Source organism: Gymnoscopelus braueri (assembly GCF_963280865.1).
Source record: "Gymnoscopelus braueri genome assembly, chromosome: 5".
Classification (NCBI taxonomy): domain Eukaryota; kingdom Metazoa; phylum Chordata; class Actinopteri; order Myctophiformes; family Myctophidae; genus Gymnoscopelus; species Gymnoscopelus braueri.
The window spans coordinates 18,459,990-18,474,221 of NC_137606.1; the positions used below are offsets into that span (position 1 = coordinate 18,459,990).

The 14,232-nt window shown below is 41.1% G+C and overlaps 1 protein-coding gene across 1 annotated transcript in view; it reads right to left on the reverse strand.

Moving 5' to 3' along the window:
- The window catches only part of si (sucrase-isomaltase), a gene marked incomplete at both ends in the record, with an annotated part of 124,416 nt that overhangs the window by 59,611 nt on the left and 50,573 nt on the right, over positions 1 to 14,232 (reverse strand). The window contains 2 exons of the mRNA XM_080429099.1: positions 1,207 to 1,291; positions 1,818 to 1,972. Of these exons, the coding sequence (XP_080285225.1) occupies positions 1,207 to 1,291; positions 1,818 to 1,972 (240 nt within the window). The remainder of the gene's footprint in view (positions 1 to 1,206; positions 1,292 to 1,817; positions 1,973 to 14,232) is intronic.

Below are 14,232 nucleotides of genomic sequence, written 5' to 3' on the forward strand. Positions count from 1 at the left end.
CTAGTTTTATACACTTGTGGAACGGGACATTCTACATAATGTGTACTTTCTACTTTGGTACTTTAAGTACATTTTGACACCAATACTTTGATACTTTGATAAGGTCAATTTTGAATTCCGGACTTTTACTTGTAACAGCGTATTTCTACATTGTAGTATCGATAATTTTACTTAAGTAAAACATTTGAGTACTTTTTCAACCACTGGGTTAATTAGCACTTTGCATTTTACTGTGCATGTGTAACATGCATTGCTACAAGCAAGGTTGTAGATCGGCTATTTTCGCCGAATGTTCGCCTATTATCACATGCCCAGGATAAGGACACTAGAGTTCAAGTGGCTAATTCGGAGGCGAGTGCCCTGACCTGAAGGCCCCGTTCCTCCTTCTCTGCCCTCGTATTAAAGCTCTTTAACAATAACACCGACTGAAATAATTATATCTTTGGCACCACTTTGAATCCATTTCACTCCGTATCTCGCTGTGCTGTGATTCACGAGAGGCAAGGCCAAATTGCTTATTAATCAGGCCACTTTGACACGACCGCATTCCGCACGCACGCAGTCCACACGCAAACAAGAGCATACAGACAGACACATGGAGCACGCACGAGTGTCCACGCGCATGCATTCGTGCTGGGATTCACATGCACAAACACACACACATACACTCGTCTATCTGCCGTTCTAATCTGCCAGTAATGAGGTCAGTGCTCTCATTAGAGCTGAAAGAAAAGACGGAGGAAATGAAAGAGAGAAGAAAGAAGGATGAGAGAAGAGGGGAGGGGAAGAGAGACAGTAAATCCCACGTCACGCACTCCCAACGGAGGTCACTGTGTGTGTGTGTGTGTGTGTGTGTGTGTGTGCGCGTGCGATTGATCATCCAAAAAGTTTAGTCTTTAAGGAATACTTTCATTTGATTTGCATGTGAAAATGTACTGTGTGTGTGTGTGTGTGTGTGTGTGTGAGTGTGAGTGTGTGTGTGTGTGTGTGTGTGCTTGTGTATACGCACGCATGTATTATTGTACTGTAATGTGTCTGCATGTTGATTGCGTATGTGTATATGTGTGTTTATGTTGTGCCTGCGTGTTCATGTGTATGCCTGTGTATGTCTGTACTGTATTGTGTGACTGGATACAGTACAGATGTGATGAGCAGGTGTTTTGCCCAAAAGAACTGCTGATCAATAGTGCATGTGTGTGTTCTGACCGGGTCCAGTACAGGTGTGATGAGCAGGTGTTTCCCCCAAAGGAACTGACGATCAACTTTCCAGGTTTCACTATCAGAGTAGAACCTAGAGAGATGGATAGGAAACAAAGACATGAATAGGGGGGGGGGGGGGGAAGAGAGAGAGAGAGAGAGAGAGAGAGAGAGAGAGAGAGAGAGAGAGAGAGAGAGAGAGAGAGAGGGGGATTAGAGCAGTGATTCCCAGCCTGTGGGCCGGGGTCCACTGGTGGGCCGTGAAAATATTGCAAGTGGTCCGCCAAATAAATGCCAAAACACTACAATTGTATTGACACAACATTAATATTACAAATTACAGTGTACCAAAAATGTCATGGTATGTTTCATAAAGAAAATGAAAATAAAGAAGTATACTACGTCAGTTCCATTGATCCGAGCCAGAACACAATCGATTGATCGATCATTAAAATAAACATGCTCTGAAAATGCACGTGGACCACCCATCTGACCGCTTAACACGATTTTCAAGTGGGCCCTGATCCAGAAAAGGTTGGGAACCGCTGGATTGGAGAACACACGGTTACACAAATTCCTGTAAAAGAATGGAAGTAGGTTGGACGTTGTGTGTGACTCACTCATGCAGGAGGGGACGTACAACAGTCTCTCCTGTGGTGTGGGCCTTGTAGAAGAGTGTGTAGAGGTAGGGCAGCAGAGTGTACCGGATATTCAGGTAGTGTTTGGAGCTCTTCACAAGCAAGGAATCAGGGCCAAAGTAAGCTGGATCCTGAGGCTGGAGACAGAGCGGCAGCGGGAAAGACAGAGACATACAGAAATGATATATCTCCATGGAGAAGGACACCGTCAGGACATCGCAGGACACCGTCCTGTGATGGACACCGTCCTGCGATGTACAGTAGCAGATCTACCAGTTCACAGGCAATGCACGGCATTGTGAGCTTGTAGATCTGCTACTTTACTTTAGGCGGCATTAATCGTGCAATTTCAACAACAGCTACACTGACAGTGAAAACCACACACATTTCCATGTTTACCCGCTAATAGTCTGGTGATGGTCACCTTTTTATTGTTTTTAATTTGAGGGTTCCCCTCTCATCAACTTTGCATTTCATGCAGGTTCATCTTACAAGCAACACTGAATCAAGCTTTTTAACAAGTGGCTGAGTGATAGTAAACAATTTGTGTTGCACTATGAACTTAAAGGGCAAGACCACTTTGGTAGAGGTTTGGGTTGTGTAGTTACCTTGCCATGATGTAACTCCAAAGGTGGACAAGAAATCTAAAATAATTGCTCCATTGATTAGAAATTTATAATTCAAAATATGCTCAATTAACAGCTCTCAAAGTCACTCTTTTAGCATGTAAACGAACACAAACAAAGTTGATTCAGACAATATAGAACATCACCAAACCCAGTACTGTTGCTATTTTTATTAAGAAGAAAACCCGGACTGGTTCCACGGATCCGGATCTTCAAATAGTAAAATCAGCAGTAAGTTGACATTTTTATTTATAAAACAGTACTGGGTTTGGTGGTGTTCTATATTGTCTTAATCAACTTTGTTTGTGTTCGTTTACATGCTAAAAGAGTGACTTAAAGAGCTGTTTTACCGTACAATGTAAGTCAATGAGGAGCATATTAGAATTATCCATTTCTAATCAATGGAGCAATTATTTTAGATTTCTTGTCCACCTTTGGAGTTACATCATGGCAAGGTAAACACAACCCAAACCTCTACCAAAGTAGTCTTGCCCTTTAAATAATATGTACCTCCTATCTCGCTATCAACAAATACTTAGATGACCTGTCCTGTAGTTTCAACAAATGAACAATTTCCTGAAACTACAGTAAACAACTGCTTGTTTGAAACGGATGTCTTCCAGTCAGGATTTGACCACACTTCAGCATTGAGACTGCTCTTGTTAACTCTTTGACTGCCAGAGTATTTTCATAAAGTACTCCCCCAGTGCCAGCGATTTTCGTGTTTTTTAGTTTTTTAGTTTTGTTACTTAATTTTCCAATAGTATGTCTAGCTGCGGTTTTGAACACATACGATGGTTCCACCAGCAGAGAGCAGCAAATAGCCACCTTCATCAGCTCGCTGACTCGCTGTCCCCCCCCCCAAACAGAGCCAAACAGTGAAATACGTCAAACCGGATGTGACATGTTCTCAGATTCTCCGATGGGCCAAAAATACGATGTGATACACGACGGCGATGACTGTTCGTCACCCAGACTATAGATTATAGAAGTGGACCTCTCCGTTCGTTTTTTATACCGTGTGAAAAACCGTGTGTTTCTCTATTTTTGCCGAAAAAAAGAAAACCGGAAACGGAATCTGCGTCATAAAACCGGATGCAGATGTCGGTGAAGTAAGTGGAACTCGAAACCTAGAATGAAAAATGATCAGAATAGCGCGATCAGAGATTAAACAATGAACGTGCGTCCAACGCGTCTGCCGCGTCGACGGCCAACTGGACAAACTAGCAATTGACGCGTTATCGAGTCAACCGCAGTCAAAGAGTTAAGGTGACTTCAGCGATATCCACTTAAACAGACAGAGGCAGAATTTGTAGTCTTAGTAGGCCTATAATAGATCTCAGTCTGCATTTGACATAGTCAACCACAACATATTACTAGACTGACTGGAAAACTGTGTGACTTGCTGGCACAGTACTAAACTGGTTTGAATCGTACTTAAAGGACAGGGGATACGTTGTCTATAGGTAAACAAACATCTAAGGAGACAAAAATAGCATGCAGAGTTCTCTTCTGTTGAACATCTACATGCTCTCACGGAAATCAACAAAATGTGTTACCGTATTTATGCAGATGACACACACATTTGCATAACCATATCACTTGGGGACTATGGTCCAATACATGCGCTGAGAAAGTGCATTGAACAAATTAAACATTGGATGTGCCAAAATCTTCTTCAATTAAACAAAACAAAACTGAAGTAATTATTTTTTTGGAGCCAAGGAAGAGCAATTAACTGTTAAATGGCAAAAATCTCAATCCAAGCCAGAAATGATAGAAATGTAGTCATGGAAGCAGACCTGAATTTCAACAGCCAACAGACAATTACAAAGTCAGCCTAAAGTACTAGTATCACCTCAAGAATATATCAAGGATTTATGTCTCAGCAGGATTTGTAATGTCCATGAATTTATCTTCATAGATTGACTACTATAATGGTGTCTTTATACAGTTCTCCATAAAAATGCATTACCAGAGAGCTGCAGTTGATTCAGAGTGCTTGATTTGCTCGAGTCCTCACTATTGCCAAGAAAAAAGTATTCCCTGGTCTGTCAAATAATTGATTTCAAACTCCTATTACCAAAGTATTGAATGGTTAAGGGCCAAAAACCAAATGAGAATTAGCATCATTCAGTTTTAATGTGCCACATATCTGGAACAAACTCCCAATTGTGCATTTGGTCTGCGCAAAGTTGATAAATGAGGACCAATGTGTACCGATTAGTGTGAGTTTTTGGAAAACAATCTGTAGGAGTAGTAGCAAAAAGCAAAATGGCTGAAAATCTAGTCAAGGGGAAATGGGTGTGGCCTATGGAGTTGTGTCATGATCCCAATAATTTAGTTTTTTTTATCGTACGACCTACGGTCCAAGTGTTATAGACCAAAAAGTGAAGCGGCCTGGTATAGCACCATCATGAGACCGATTTCAAAACATTGGGGTAGAGGTTCTTTTTTTGGCCCACTGGGAGTGTGCATGCAAAGTAATCTTTCCCATATTAGCTGCTCAGTGACAGACTCACAGGACAGGGGCGAAAGCATAATCTCCGGCCTGATAAAACAGTGATATACTGAAACCAGGATCAAAAAGGTCATATGTGGTTGGGTAGAGCAAGTGGAGTGGGAAAATGTGAAAAAGCGGGGAGATGCATAAAGATGGAGCATGAGATGAAAGACGGGTGAGAGAAAGGAACGGACGGAAGAGAAGCCATAAGAGGAGGAAATGAGGAGAAAGAGGACTGAGATGTTGAGGAAAGCAGACATGAGCATCACTTTGTTTCCAATGACGAACCAATTGGAGGGAGAGAGAGAGAGAGAGAGAGAGAGAGAGAGAGAGAGAGAGAGAGAGAGAGAGAGAGAGAGAGAGAGAGAGAGAGAGAGAGAGAGAGAGAGGGAGACTGAGAGACTAGGTTGGATAACAGAGGTTAGTTGACCTCAGAGAAAGATAAAATACTTATATAAAGGAAACCAGAGCTGATCTGCATGCAAACGAGAAAGAAGTAAGAACAGTAGAGAAAATGGACTGACATAAAGATGAAGAGGGATATACAGTACAGAGGAAAGGGAGCAGGACAGAAATAAAGTAAAAATAAGAGAGGAAATATAGCTGCAAGCAGCGATAACACGGGGCCAGTGAAAGAGAGAGAGAGAGAGACATGGAGACTGAATAGATTGAAGAGAGAGAGAGACAAGGAAACTGGAGATGGAGAGAGAGAGACATGGAAACTAGAGAGAGAGACATGGAAACTGGAGAGAGAGATGGAAACTGAATAGATTGAAGAGAGAGAGACAGATCATCATGATCGCCTCAACACATTGTCGGGGACAGGGATCGAACCGGTGACCTCCGGACTCATAGGCTGCCTTTCTTCTCATTGAGCTAGAGATATGATAGTCCTGATAGTGTCTGTTGATATATATACAGGGTTCCCACACATTTTTACCAATGAATTTCCAAAACTTTTCCAAGACTTTTCCAGAATATTTAACCCAATTTCCAGGCCTGTATAACATTATTATATATAACATTCAGCGCAATAATGAGTCTCTTACTCTTATGTGCAATGCCCAAAGACAGGCAGTGTAGCAAAAATAAAGAACTAAACTAAAAAATTGACTAACTACGCATCACGCTGCAGCACGTTGTGAGCTTGTAGATCTGTTATTTTTGTCACGTCCGGTATACATTAGGCTGCAATCACGCAGCCCGTTCGGAAAGAAAATACATATTTTGTGTAATGTTATAGATGTTTTGGAAAGAAATTGCCAAAAACAATGCATAGCCAAATATTTTTCCAGGACCCTTGATAAATTCCAGGACCCTAGACAAATTCCAAATCTTTTCCAGGACTGGAAAAAGATTTTTCTAATTTCAAAATATTTCCAGGAATTTCATGACCGTGGGGACCCTGTATATAAGTCTTTCCGTCCCTCATGGACCAGGCCTTTGTTTCGCTAACTACTCTAGATCACTGGTTCCCTAACCATCTACCGATAGAGAAATTGTATGTCTCCTCGGAACAGAAACCAGTGAAAGTAGCCGATCTACATGATGATGAGAGAGAGGCAGAGAGAGAGAGAGAGAGAGAGAGAGAGAGAGAGAGAGAGAGAGAGAGAGAGAGAGAGCGAGAGAGAGAGAGAGACATGGAAACGGAATAGATTGGAGAGAGAGAGCGAGAGAGCCATGGAAACGGAATAGATTGAAGAGAGAGAGAGAGAGAGAGACATGGAAACGGAATAGATTGAAGAGAGAGAGACACGGAAACATAATAGATTGAAGAGAGAGAGATGGAAGCAGAATGGATTGATTGGACATCTCAACCTATTGCCATTAACAGGAATCGAACCATCAACCTTTGAATTGACAGGCTGCAACACTACCTATAGTGCTATAGCTTTGTCCAGGCTGAGGTTGTCTGTTGAAGATAAAAGTGAACCAGTGAAAGCAGCCGATCTACAAGCTCAGAAACACGTTGCTATCTGAAAAGTTTTGAGATTGTAGATCGGCTATTTTCAGAATGAAGCATGTCATACATTGCAAAAACAGACCTTCTCAGATAAGCATTTCATGTTATCTTTATCAATTGCATATGTATTCATTAATACAGTCTTGTTGTTTGCAATGCACTTTAAATGAAGTCTCCACCAAGTCCTTGGTGTTGTGAAACATTCACTTAAGCGGGAAGCCATTGGACCAACAGACCTGATCCAGTGAAAACGGAGGTCAGACAGATGATACCATTTCACGCAAATAACTGAAAAATCCTGGGTTTAAGTGTTTTTCAAACTGCTCAAAATTGCGGACAATCTAAGGGCGGGGAGAGAGACATGGAAACGGAATAGATTGAAGAGAGAGAGACATGGAAACAATAGATTGAAGCAGAATGGATTGATTGGACGTGTCAACCTATTGCCATTAACAGGAATCGAACCCTCAACCTTTGGATTGACAGGCTGCAACACTACCTATAGTGCTATAGCTTTGACCAGGCTGAGGTTGTCTGTTGAAGATAAAACTGAACCAGTGAAAGCAGCCGATCTACAAGCTCAGAAACACGTTGCTATCTGAAAAGTTTTGAGATTGTAGATCGGCTATTTTCAGAATGAAGCATGTCATACATTGCAAAAACAGACCTTCTCAGATAAGCATTTCATGTTATCTTTATCAATTGCATATGTATTCATTAATACAGTCTTGTTGTTTGCAATGCACTTTAAATGAAGTCTCCACCAAGTCCTTGGTGTTGTGAAATATTCACTTAAGCGGGAAGCCATTGGACCAACAGACCTGATCCAGTGAAAACGGAGGTCAGACAGATGATACCATTTCACGCAAATAACTGAAAAATCCTGGGTTTAAGTGTTTTTCAAACTGCTCAAAATTGCGGACAATCTAAGGGCGGAGAGAGAGACATGGAAACGGAATAGATTGAAGAGAGAGAGACATGGAAACAATAGATTGAAGCAGAATGGATTGATTGGACGTGTCAACCTATTGCCATTAACAGGAATCGAACCCTCAACCTTCGGATTGACGGGCTGCAACACTACCTATAGTGCTATAGCCTTGTCCAGGCTGAGGTTGTCTGTTGAAGATAAAAGTGAACCAGTGAAAGCAGTCGATCTACAAGCTCAGAAACACGTTGCTATCTGAAAAGTATTGAGATTGTAGATCGGCTATTTTCAGAATGAAGTATGTCATACATTGCAAAAACATACCCTCTCAAATAAGTATTTCAGGTTATGTTTAACAATTGCACATGTATTAATTGACACAATCATGTTGTGTGCAATGCAACTTCAATGAAGTCCGTATCAAGTGAGGCTTGAACTGGCAACCTTCAGGTTGTGAGGCACACGTTTAAGGGAGAAGCCATTGGACCAACAGACAAGAACCTGTGAAAAAGGAGATCACTCAGATGATACAGTTTCACGCAAATAGCTGAAAAATCCTGGGTTTAAGTGTTTTTCAAACTGCTCAAAATTGCAGACAATCTAAGGGCGGAGCTTACTGGTCAATGTGATACATGTGTTCCTCATGAGTCAAGGCACATGTGTAAGCAGGTTTAATGGCTGTCGGCCAAACGAGGCATGACTTTTGCCTGTTTAAAGTTTGCATTTAAAAAAAATTGCTATAGCGCCCCCCTTTGACCAATTGGAGTAAGATTGGTTTCAGTGATATTTGGAATGACCCTCAACATTACCGCAAAGTTTCAAAGAAATGTGAGTCTGCATGTATATGTTAGGGGCAGATGAATAATTGTCATAAAACTGCAATATTCATTGGCTCATTAAAGCTTAATTTTTTCACTTATGGAAAATCTTTTGCACATGTTTGTCGGCATAGGTCCAAAGTTCATGTGTAAAACGTTTCGTGCAGATTACTCAAAAATCCCAGGAGGAGATAGGTTTGAACCGTTTTTCATATAATTCAAAATGTTGGGAGATCTAAAGGTCAGAGGTCAAAAGTCAGAGTGTGAAAGTTGTTGATCATGAGTAGACGCATATGTATATTGAAGTTTCATGGCTGTAGGTCAAACAGGGCATGAGTTGTACCTGTTCAAAGTTGGCATTTTGCTATAGCGCCACCTTTTGACGAAAGATTGTGAGAATTATTTCTTGATAGTTTTTCATGACCATCTACCATATGGCCAAGTTTCGTAAAAAGCGTATGCACGGTTCAGCCAGAGCTGCCAAAAGTGGCAGAAGAAAAAAGAGGGGAACATTAAAACAGGTCCAGAGCTGAGCTCTGGCCCCGTAATAAAACAAGAAGCAAAGCACATAAAAGGTTCTATGACATTCATTTTCACTTTTTTTTATTTTTATGTGTTTTGGGGGGTTTTATGACCTCAATTACACCCAAAAAATCTGAACTTTGAACATTCAGTGGATTTTCTGTGGTCTGGTTTTTTTTGAATAATTAGACTGAAAAGTAATCTGAGCTTGGCCCTTCGGCAGTGAGGTCACAGCCGATTAATCCCGCCCACTCTCCTCCTCGCCCCTTCCCTCCCCTATTCTTTCCTTGGGGGGGGGGGGGCGGAGCAGAGGCGATGATTGACAGGCAAAATCCCTCACCAGCGACACCCGCGGGCATTTCTTTTTTCATTGCAGTTGAAAAGGCTTTAGAAATGTGAGAGAAAAACACCTGCCATGGATCAATGGAGTGGAAATTTTTGTTAACACTTTCTATACACGTTTGACGGACCATGACAAAGACTTTTAATGTGTGGTAAAACTGAACGTCATGAAACCTTTAAAGGAGAGTGACAGAAATACAGAAAACAAGCAGTGTAGGAGTTAAAAGTATGAATAAAATGCATACTGTAAATAAATATATAGAAATAATAGAACAAGAAATAGAGTATAGTTTTCTTGTTTTCATGGTATCTCAATTGCACGCCCTGTCCCTCTTTTCCATCATTGTGCTTTATCGTCCCCTCGGGCCACTTGGGGATTTCCTTGAAGAGCTGGGTACTCTTATCAGCTCCTTCCCGGAACACGGCACTCCTCTCATTCTACCGGGTGACTTCGACCTATACCCGCAGACAAGTGTCTTCATCTTTTTTTCTCTTCTGTCCTCATTCAACCTCTCCATTATCTCCTTCTCCTCCTATATAGTCCTATAGTGGTGTTCTCTACAGAGCCCGATCCCTTCTAACCTCTCCGTGACTCCCCCTTCATTTCTCTGACCACCACTAACCTCCTTCATGTCTCCTTCTACTCTCCCACCTGCTCTAAACCTATCCAACCGCAATCTGTCACCACTCAACTCGCCGCTATATACCCTTCCGCTCTTTTAACCCCTTAAGACCGGGAAAGCATCTGTGTCATTTTATTTCATTGGCTATAAAAATAGCAGATATACAAGCTCATAGCGTGGCACCGAGTGCCACGCTATGAGCTATGAGCTGAAAAATAGTGAAAATGTGTGCAAATCTTTAGTTTGAATATATACTTTTTTAAAGCGAAAGTTCAAATCTTTGCTTCTGGGGATTTTACGAATGTCTTCTAAATCCAAATTTTTTTTTCCCCCTAAAGTTTTATTTGATTTGATTTTTTACTTAGATTGCTATATTATCAATGGTTTTCAAACTTTTTTCATGTCAAGGACCCCCAAAATAATATGTATTTGTCCGCGGACCCCCTCCCATCTAAAAATATTTTGTTCCAGGGACCCCCAGAAGCAAAGATTTGGGTAAAAAAATGTATATAAAAGATTTGCACAAATTTTCAAGATTTTAAAAAAAATAGCAGATCTACAAGCTTATAGCGCGGCACTCGGTGCCGCGCTATAAGCTTGTATATCTGCTGTTTTTTGAATAGCCAAAGAAATCTTAAAATGACACATATGCGTTCCCTTCCCGGCCTTAAAGAGTTAAACTCTCCCCGATTCCTTCGCCTTTTCTCAATTGACTCTGCAACCTCCTCCTTTCTCTCCACTATTTCATCTGCCTTTGGCCGTCACTGCCCCCCCGCTCCTCCAAGCCGGCACGCCAGTGTCTGCCAGCTCCTTGGTTATCTGAAACTCTCAGAGCTGCAGTGAACATGCATGCTCAGAGCAACTGAAAGGAAGTGGCACAAAACTGGCCGTATCAGATGACCTCTCCCACTTCCATTCACTCCCCTCCGCCTCCATCTCATCATCCGCTGCTACAGTAACGGTACAGTCCTCTGTCTACTGATTCAATCCTCTCTGCCTCTAACCCAAGGAAGCTCTTCTCTACCATCTCCTCCCCTCCTACACCCCATCCCTCTCTGCTGAAGCCTATACATCAACTACTTTAATAAAGAAAGCTGATGAGATAGGAAGCTCACCTGCCTGCTGTGCGTGTGCACTGTTGGTCGTGGACCCATTTGTATGGGTCTTTTAGCTTAATGTGTTTCTCTTTGCTAATTTTTTTGCCTTTTAACTATTTCTCTCGCTATATAAGTGTGATGTATTATCCTTATTATTATTAATATTATGGATCGCGAGAAACATTTTCAAAAATAAAATGTAAAAGATATCTATCAAGTTTCAAAGTTTTTTTTTCTTTTTTAAGAAAGCAAAGAGATTCCATCAATACAAAAATAAATACAAGTTTTTAAAAAGTAGCGTAAATTGCCGATCTACAAGCTCACAACCAGACCATTACTCACATTCATTACCACCACCACTATCATCATCAACACATCTGTAAACTCAGGCTGCATGTCATCTGCATTCAAGTCAGTTACTCAGTCACGCAGCTCCTCATGAAACCCCTCCAATGTCAAGAACTACAGACTGGTATCACTCCTGTGCTTTCTTTCAAAAAAGTCTTGAGCTAGTTGCTTTCAACCAGCTCTCTCTCCATGTCTCAAAGTCAAAGAACACCCTTTTGGATGAGAACCAGTCTGGATTCAAACCTGCCCCTTCCACTGAAACATGTTGCCCAGGCACCATCATGAAGCTGGCCAGCTCACTGGTCTTCTCCCTGTCCTTTTTCAGTCCTCCAATATAGGATCACTGCTGGTTGACAAGAGGTACTGCCTGAAGGTCAAATTTCAATATCTCTCCTATGAGTAAACAGGCCTGTGAGTGAGTGAGTGAGTGAGTGAGTGAGTCTCTCTCTCTCCTTTAACCCTCTAAGACCCAGCGATGCTTTAGAGCAACAATTATATTTAATAAAGAAAGGAGTTTAAATAATTTGTTTTTCTGTTATTTTTTCACCTCTACATCCTCATTGGGTCCTATTGTTTAGTCTTAAAATGCCATTGGCCAGGATATTTGCATATAAATACCCCCCACAGAGCCAGGAATCATCACAACTTGAAAAATCTCTGTTGGAACAGATCTCTTTTTTCTCTGGAAGATATTCCTCACAAAAACGTAATATGCCTGTAATATTTGTTTTGGTGAACATTACAATGTCTAGAACATGTACATATGTTATTATTGTGAAATATATGTCCCAAATTTAAATTATAGCATGATTCATACTTGTTGCTTTTGGTCAACGTTGGGCCCTCTTGGTTGCAAAAAAATACAAGGGCATTGATTAAAAAATATGGCTTATTGGTGTTATTATTCATAATGTATACTGTTCTGAGGCCAAATATTATTCATAATTGATCTGAGGCCAAATAATAAACCATATAAATGAATCATTAAGTTGTTTTAGTGAAGTATTTACACATTTGCCATGTTATCCATAAAAATGGCCTATAGGAAATTTTGCTACCTGATGGACCCAACGTTGCTAAATGTCAACATTTGCATAAAAATTACCAAAACATATTTTTTTTAAAAACATTATATTTTCCTCTTCTAAATACTCCTACAAGACCATCTGAAAGGTTTTAAAAATTTTTTTGCAAGTACAAATATATCCGGGTCTTACAGGGTTAATAGTGCAGTGACTGCGGGTGATTATAGCAGCTGAAAAGGCCTCGCTCATCTGGTTAATCACATATGCACTCACACGCCTCTTGGACTGTGTGAAAATAATGAATTTGTGCATGGCTTGCCTTGTGATGAGAGACATTATTCAGACAAAGCATAGGTCACTCATTAGCTTTCTCATTTACTGGAAACCTTAGTTCAAATTCATCATCCTCATCATCTCCCTTTCTTCAAGCAAACTTCTCTCTCTTTTGTGAGAACATGTATTTCAACGCTAAGAGCCAGATTCCCCTATTGCAAAGTTATTTGCGCTCATGTACGTTAATTGCTTGGTATGCCATAACAGCAAGACCAGGGAACCTAGTTAGAAAATTGTCAGCACATGAGTAGTGACGCAGGTTCTCCGGGTGCTTCTCCTGATATATACGCACGATGAGCCGCTGAGGCCATTAATATGATATTCATCATTCTATAAACTGATAGTGCGTCTGTGTGATCTATAAATAATAAGAAACAGCACTAAACCGGGGCCAAATGGTAACATTCAAGGTCGATGATTAAATTGGTATTTTTGATCTGTACAAAACAGAATACTGAAAGATGTCATAAAACAGGGTGGGTAATTACATTTTAATTTTAATTTGATGGTGCAATGTTCAAAGGATCAGGATAATACAAGTTACATGAAAGTAGTGTCTCTGTCAGTCTGCTTGCTTTGAGAATGCGAAGCATAACATGTAATTACCAGAGTAATTGTGGTCTCTTATTTTGTTGTTTCGCTACCTTGTATTTTCCCATAACACTGCACATAACGCTAAAAATAACACTTTTAACTATTTCTCGTACTTATTTTTATTTGGGGGATAATGCTACGTGTGCTATTTTTGGGGGAAAAAGCCAAAAACTAAAATCTAAATACTAACTTTACCCGAACATTTGCCAGACCCAAGGGGTCGGCCTACATGAGGCTTTGTCGGTCTGTCCCTCTTTTCCTCTCGGTCTGTCCCTCTTTTCCTCTGCACACACGTCATGCGAAGTCCGGCCATTCAGATTTCAACCACTAGGGGTCTGGCAGTACCAGGTCTCCTGGTTCCCTTGTTTACCCTACTAGAGTTTGGCCCACTACGCAGCCCTCACGTCTAGAGTTCTTACGTTGCACTGCCGAATCGAGCAATACCGTCTGAATCATAGTGTCGGGGGCTTTGTCAGAGTACCCATTGTACCCATCTCTGTCTGTGTCCCTTTTTTACCCATATATGGAGATCCCTGATGCTATCAGTATATGCCCAAATATTGGAAAGGGAATATTGGTTGGATCGGCGGGTCTGGACAACTGGATATCCGTACACGACGGCGAGCACTGCACTCCCTAGAGTCCTTGCCGCTGCACACGCCAAGTTTGAAGTCG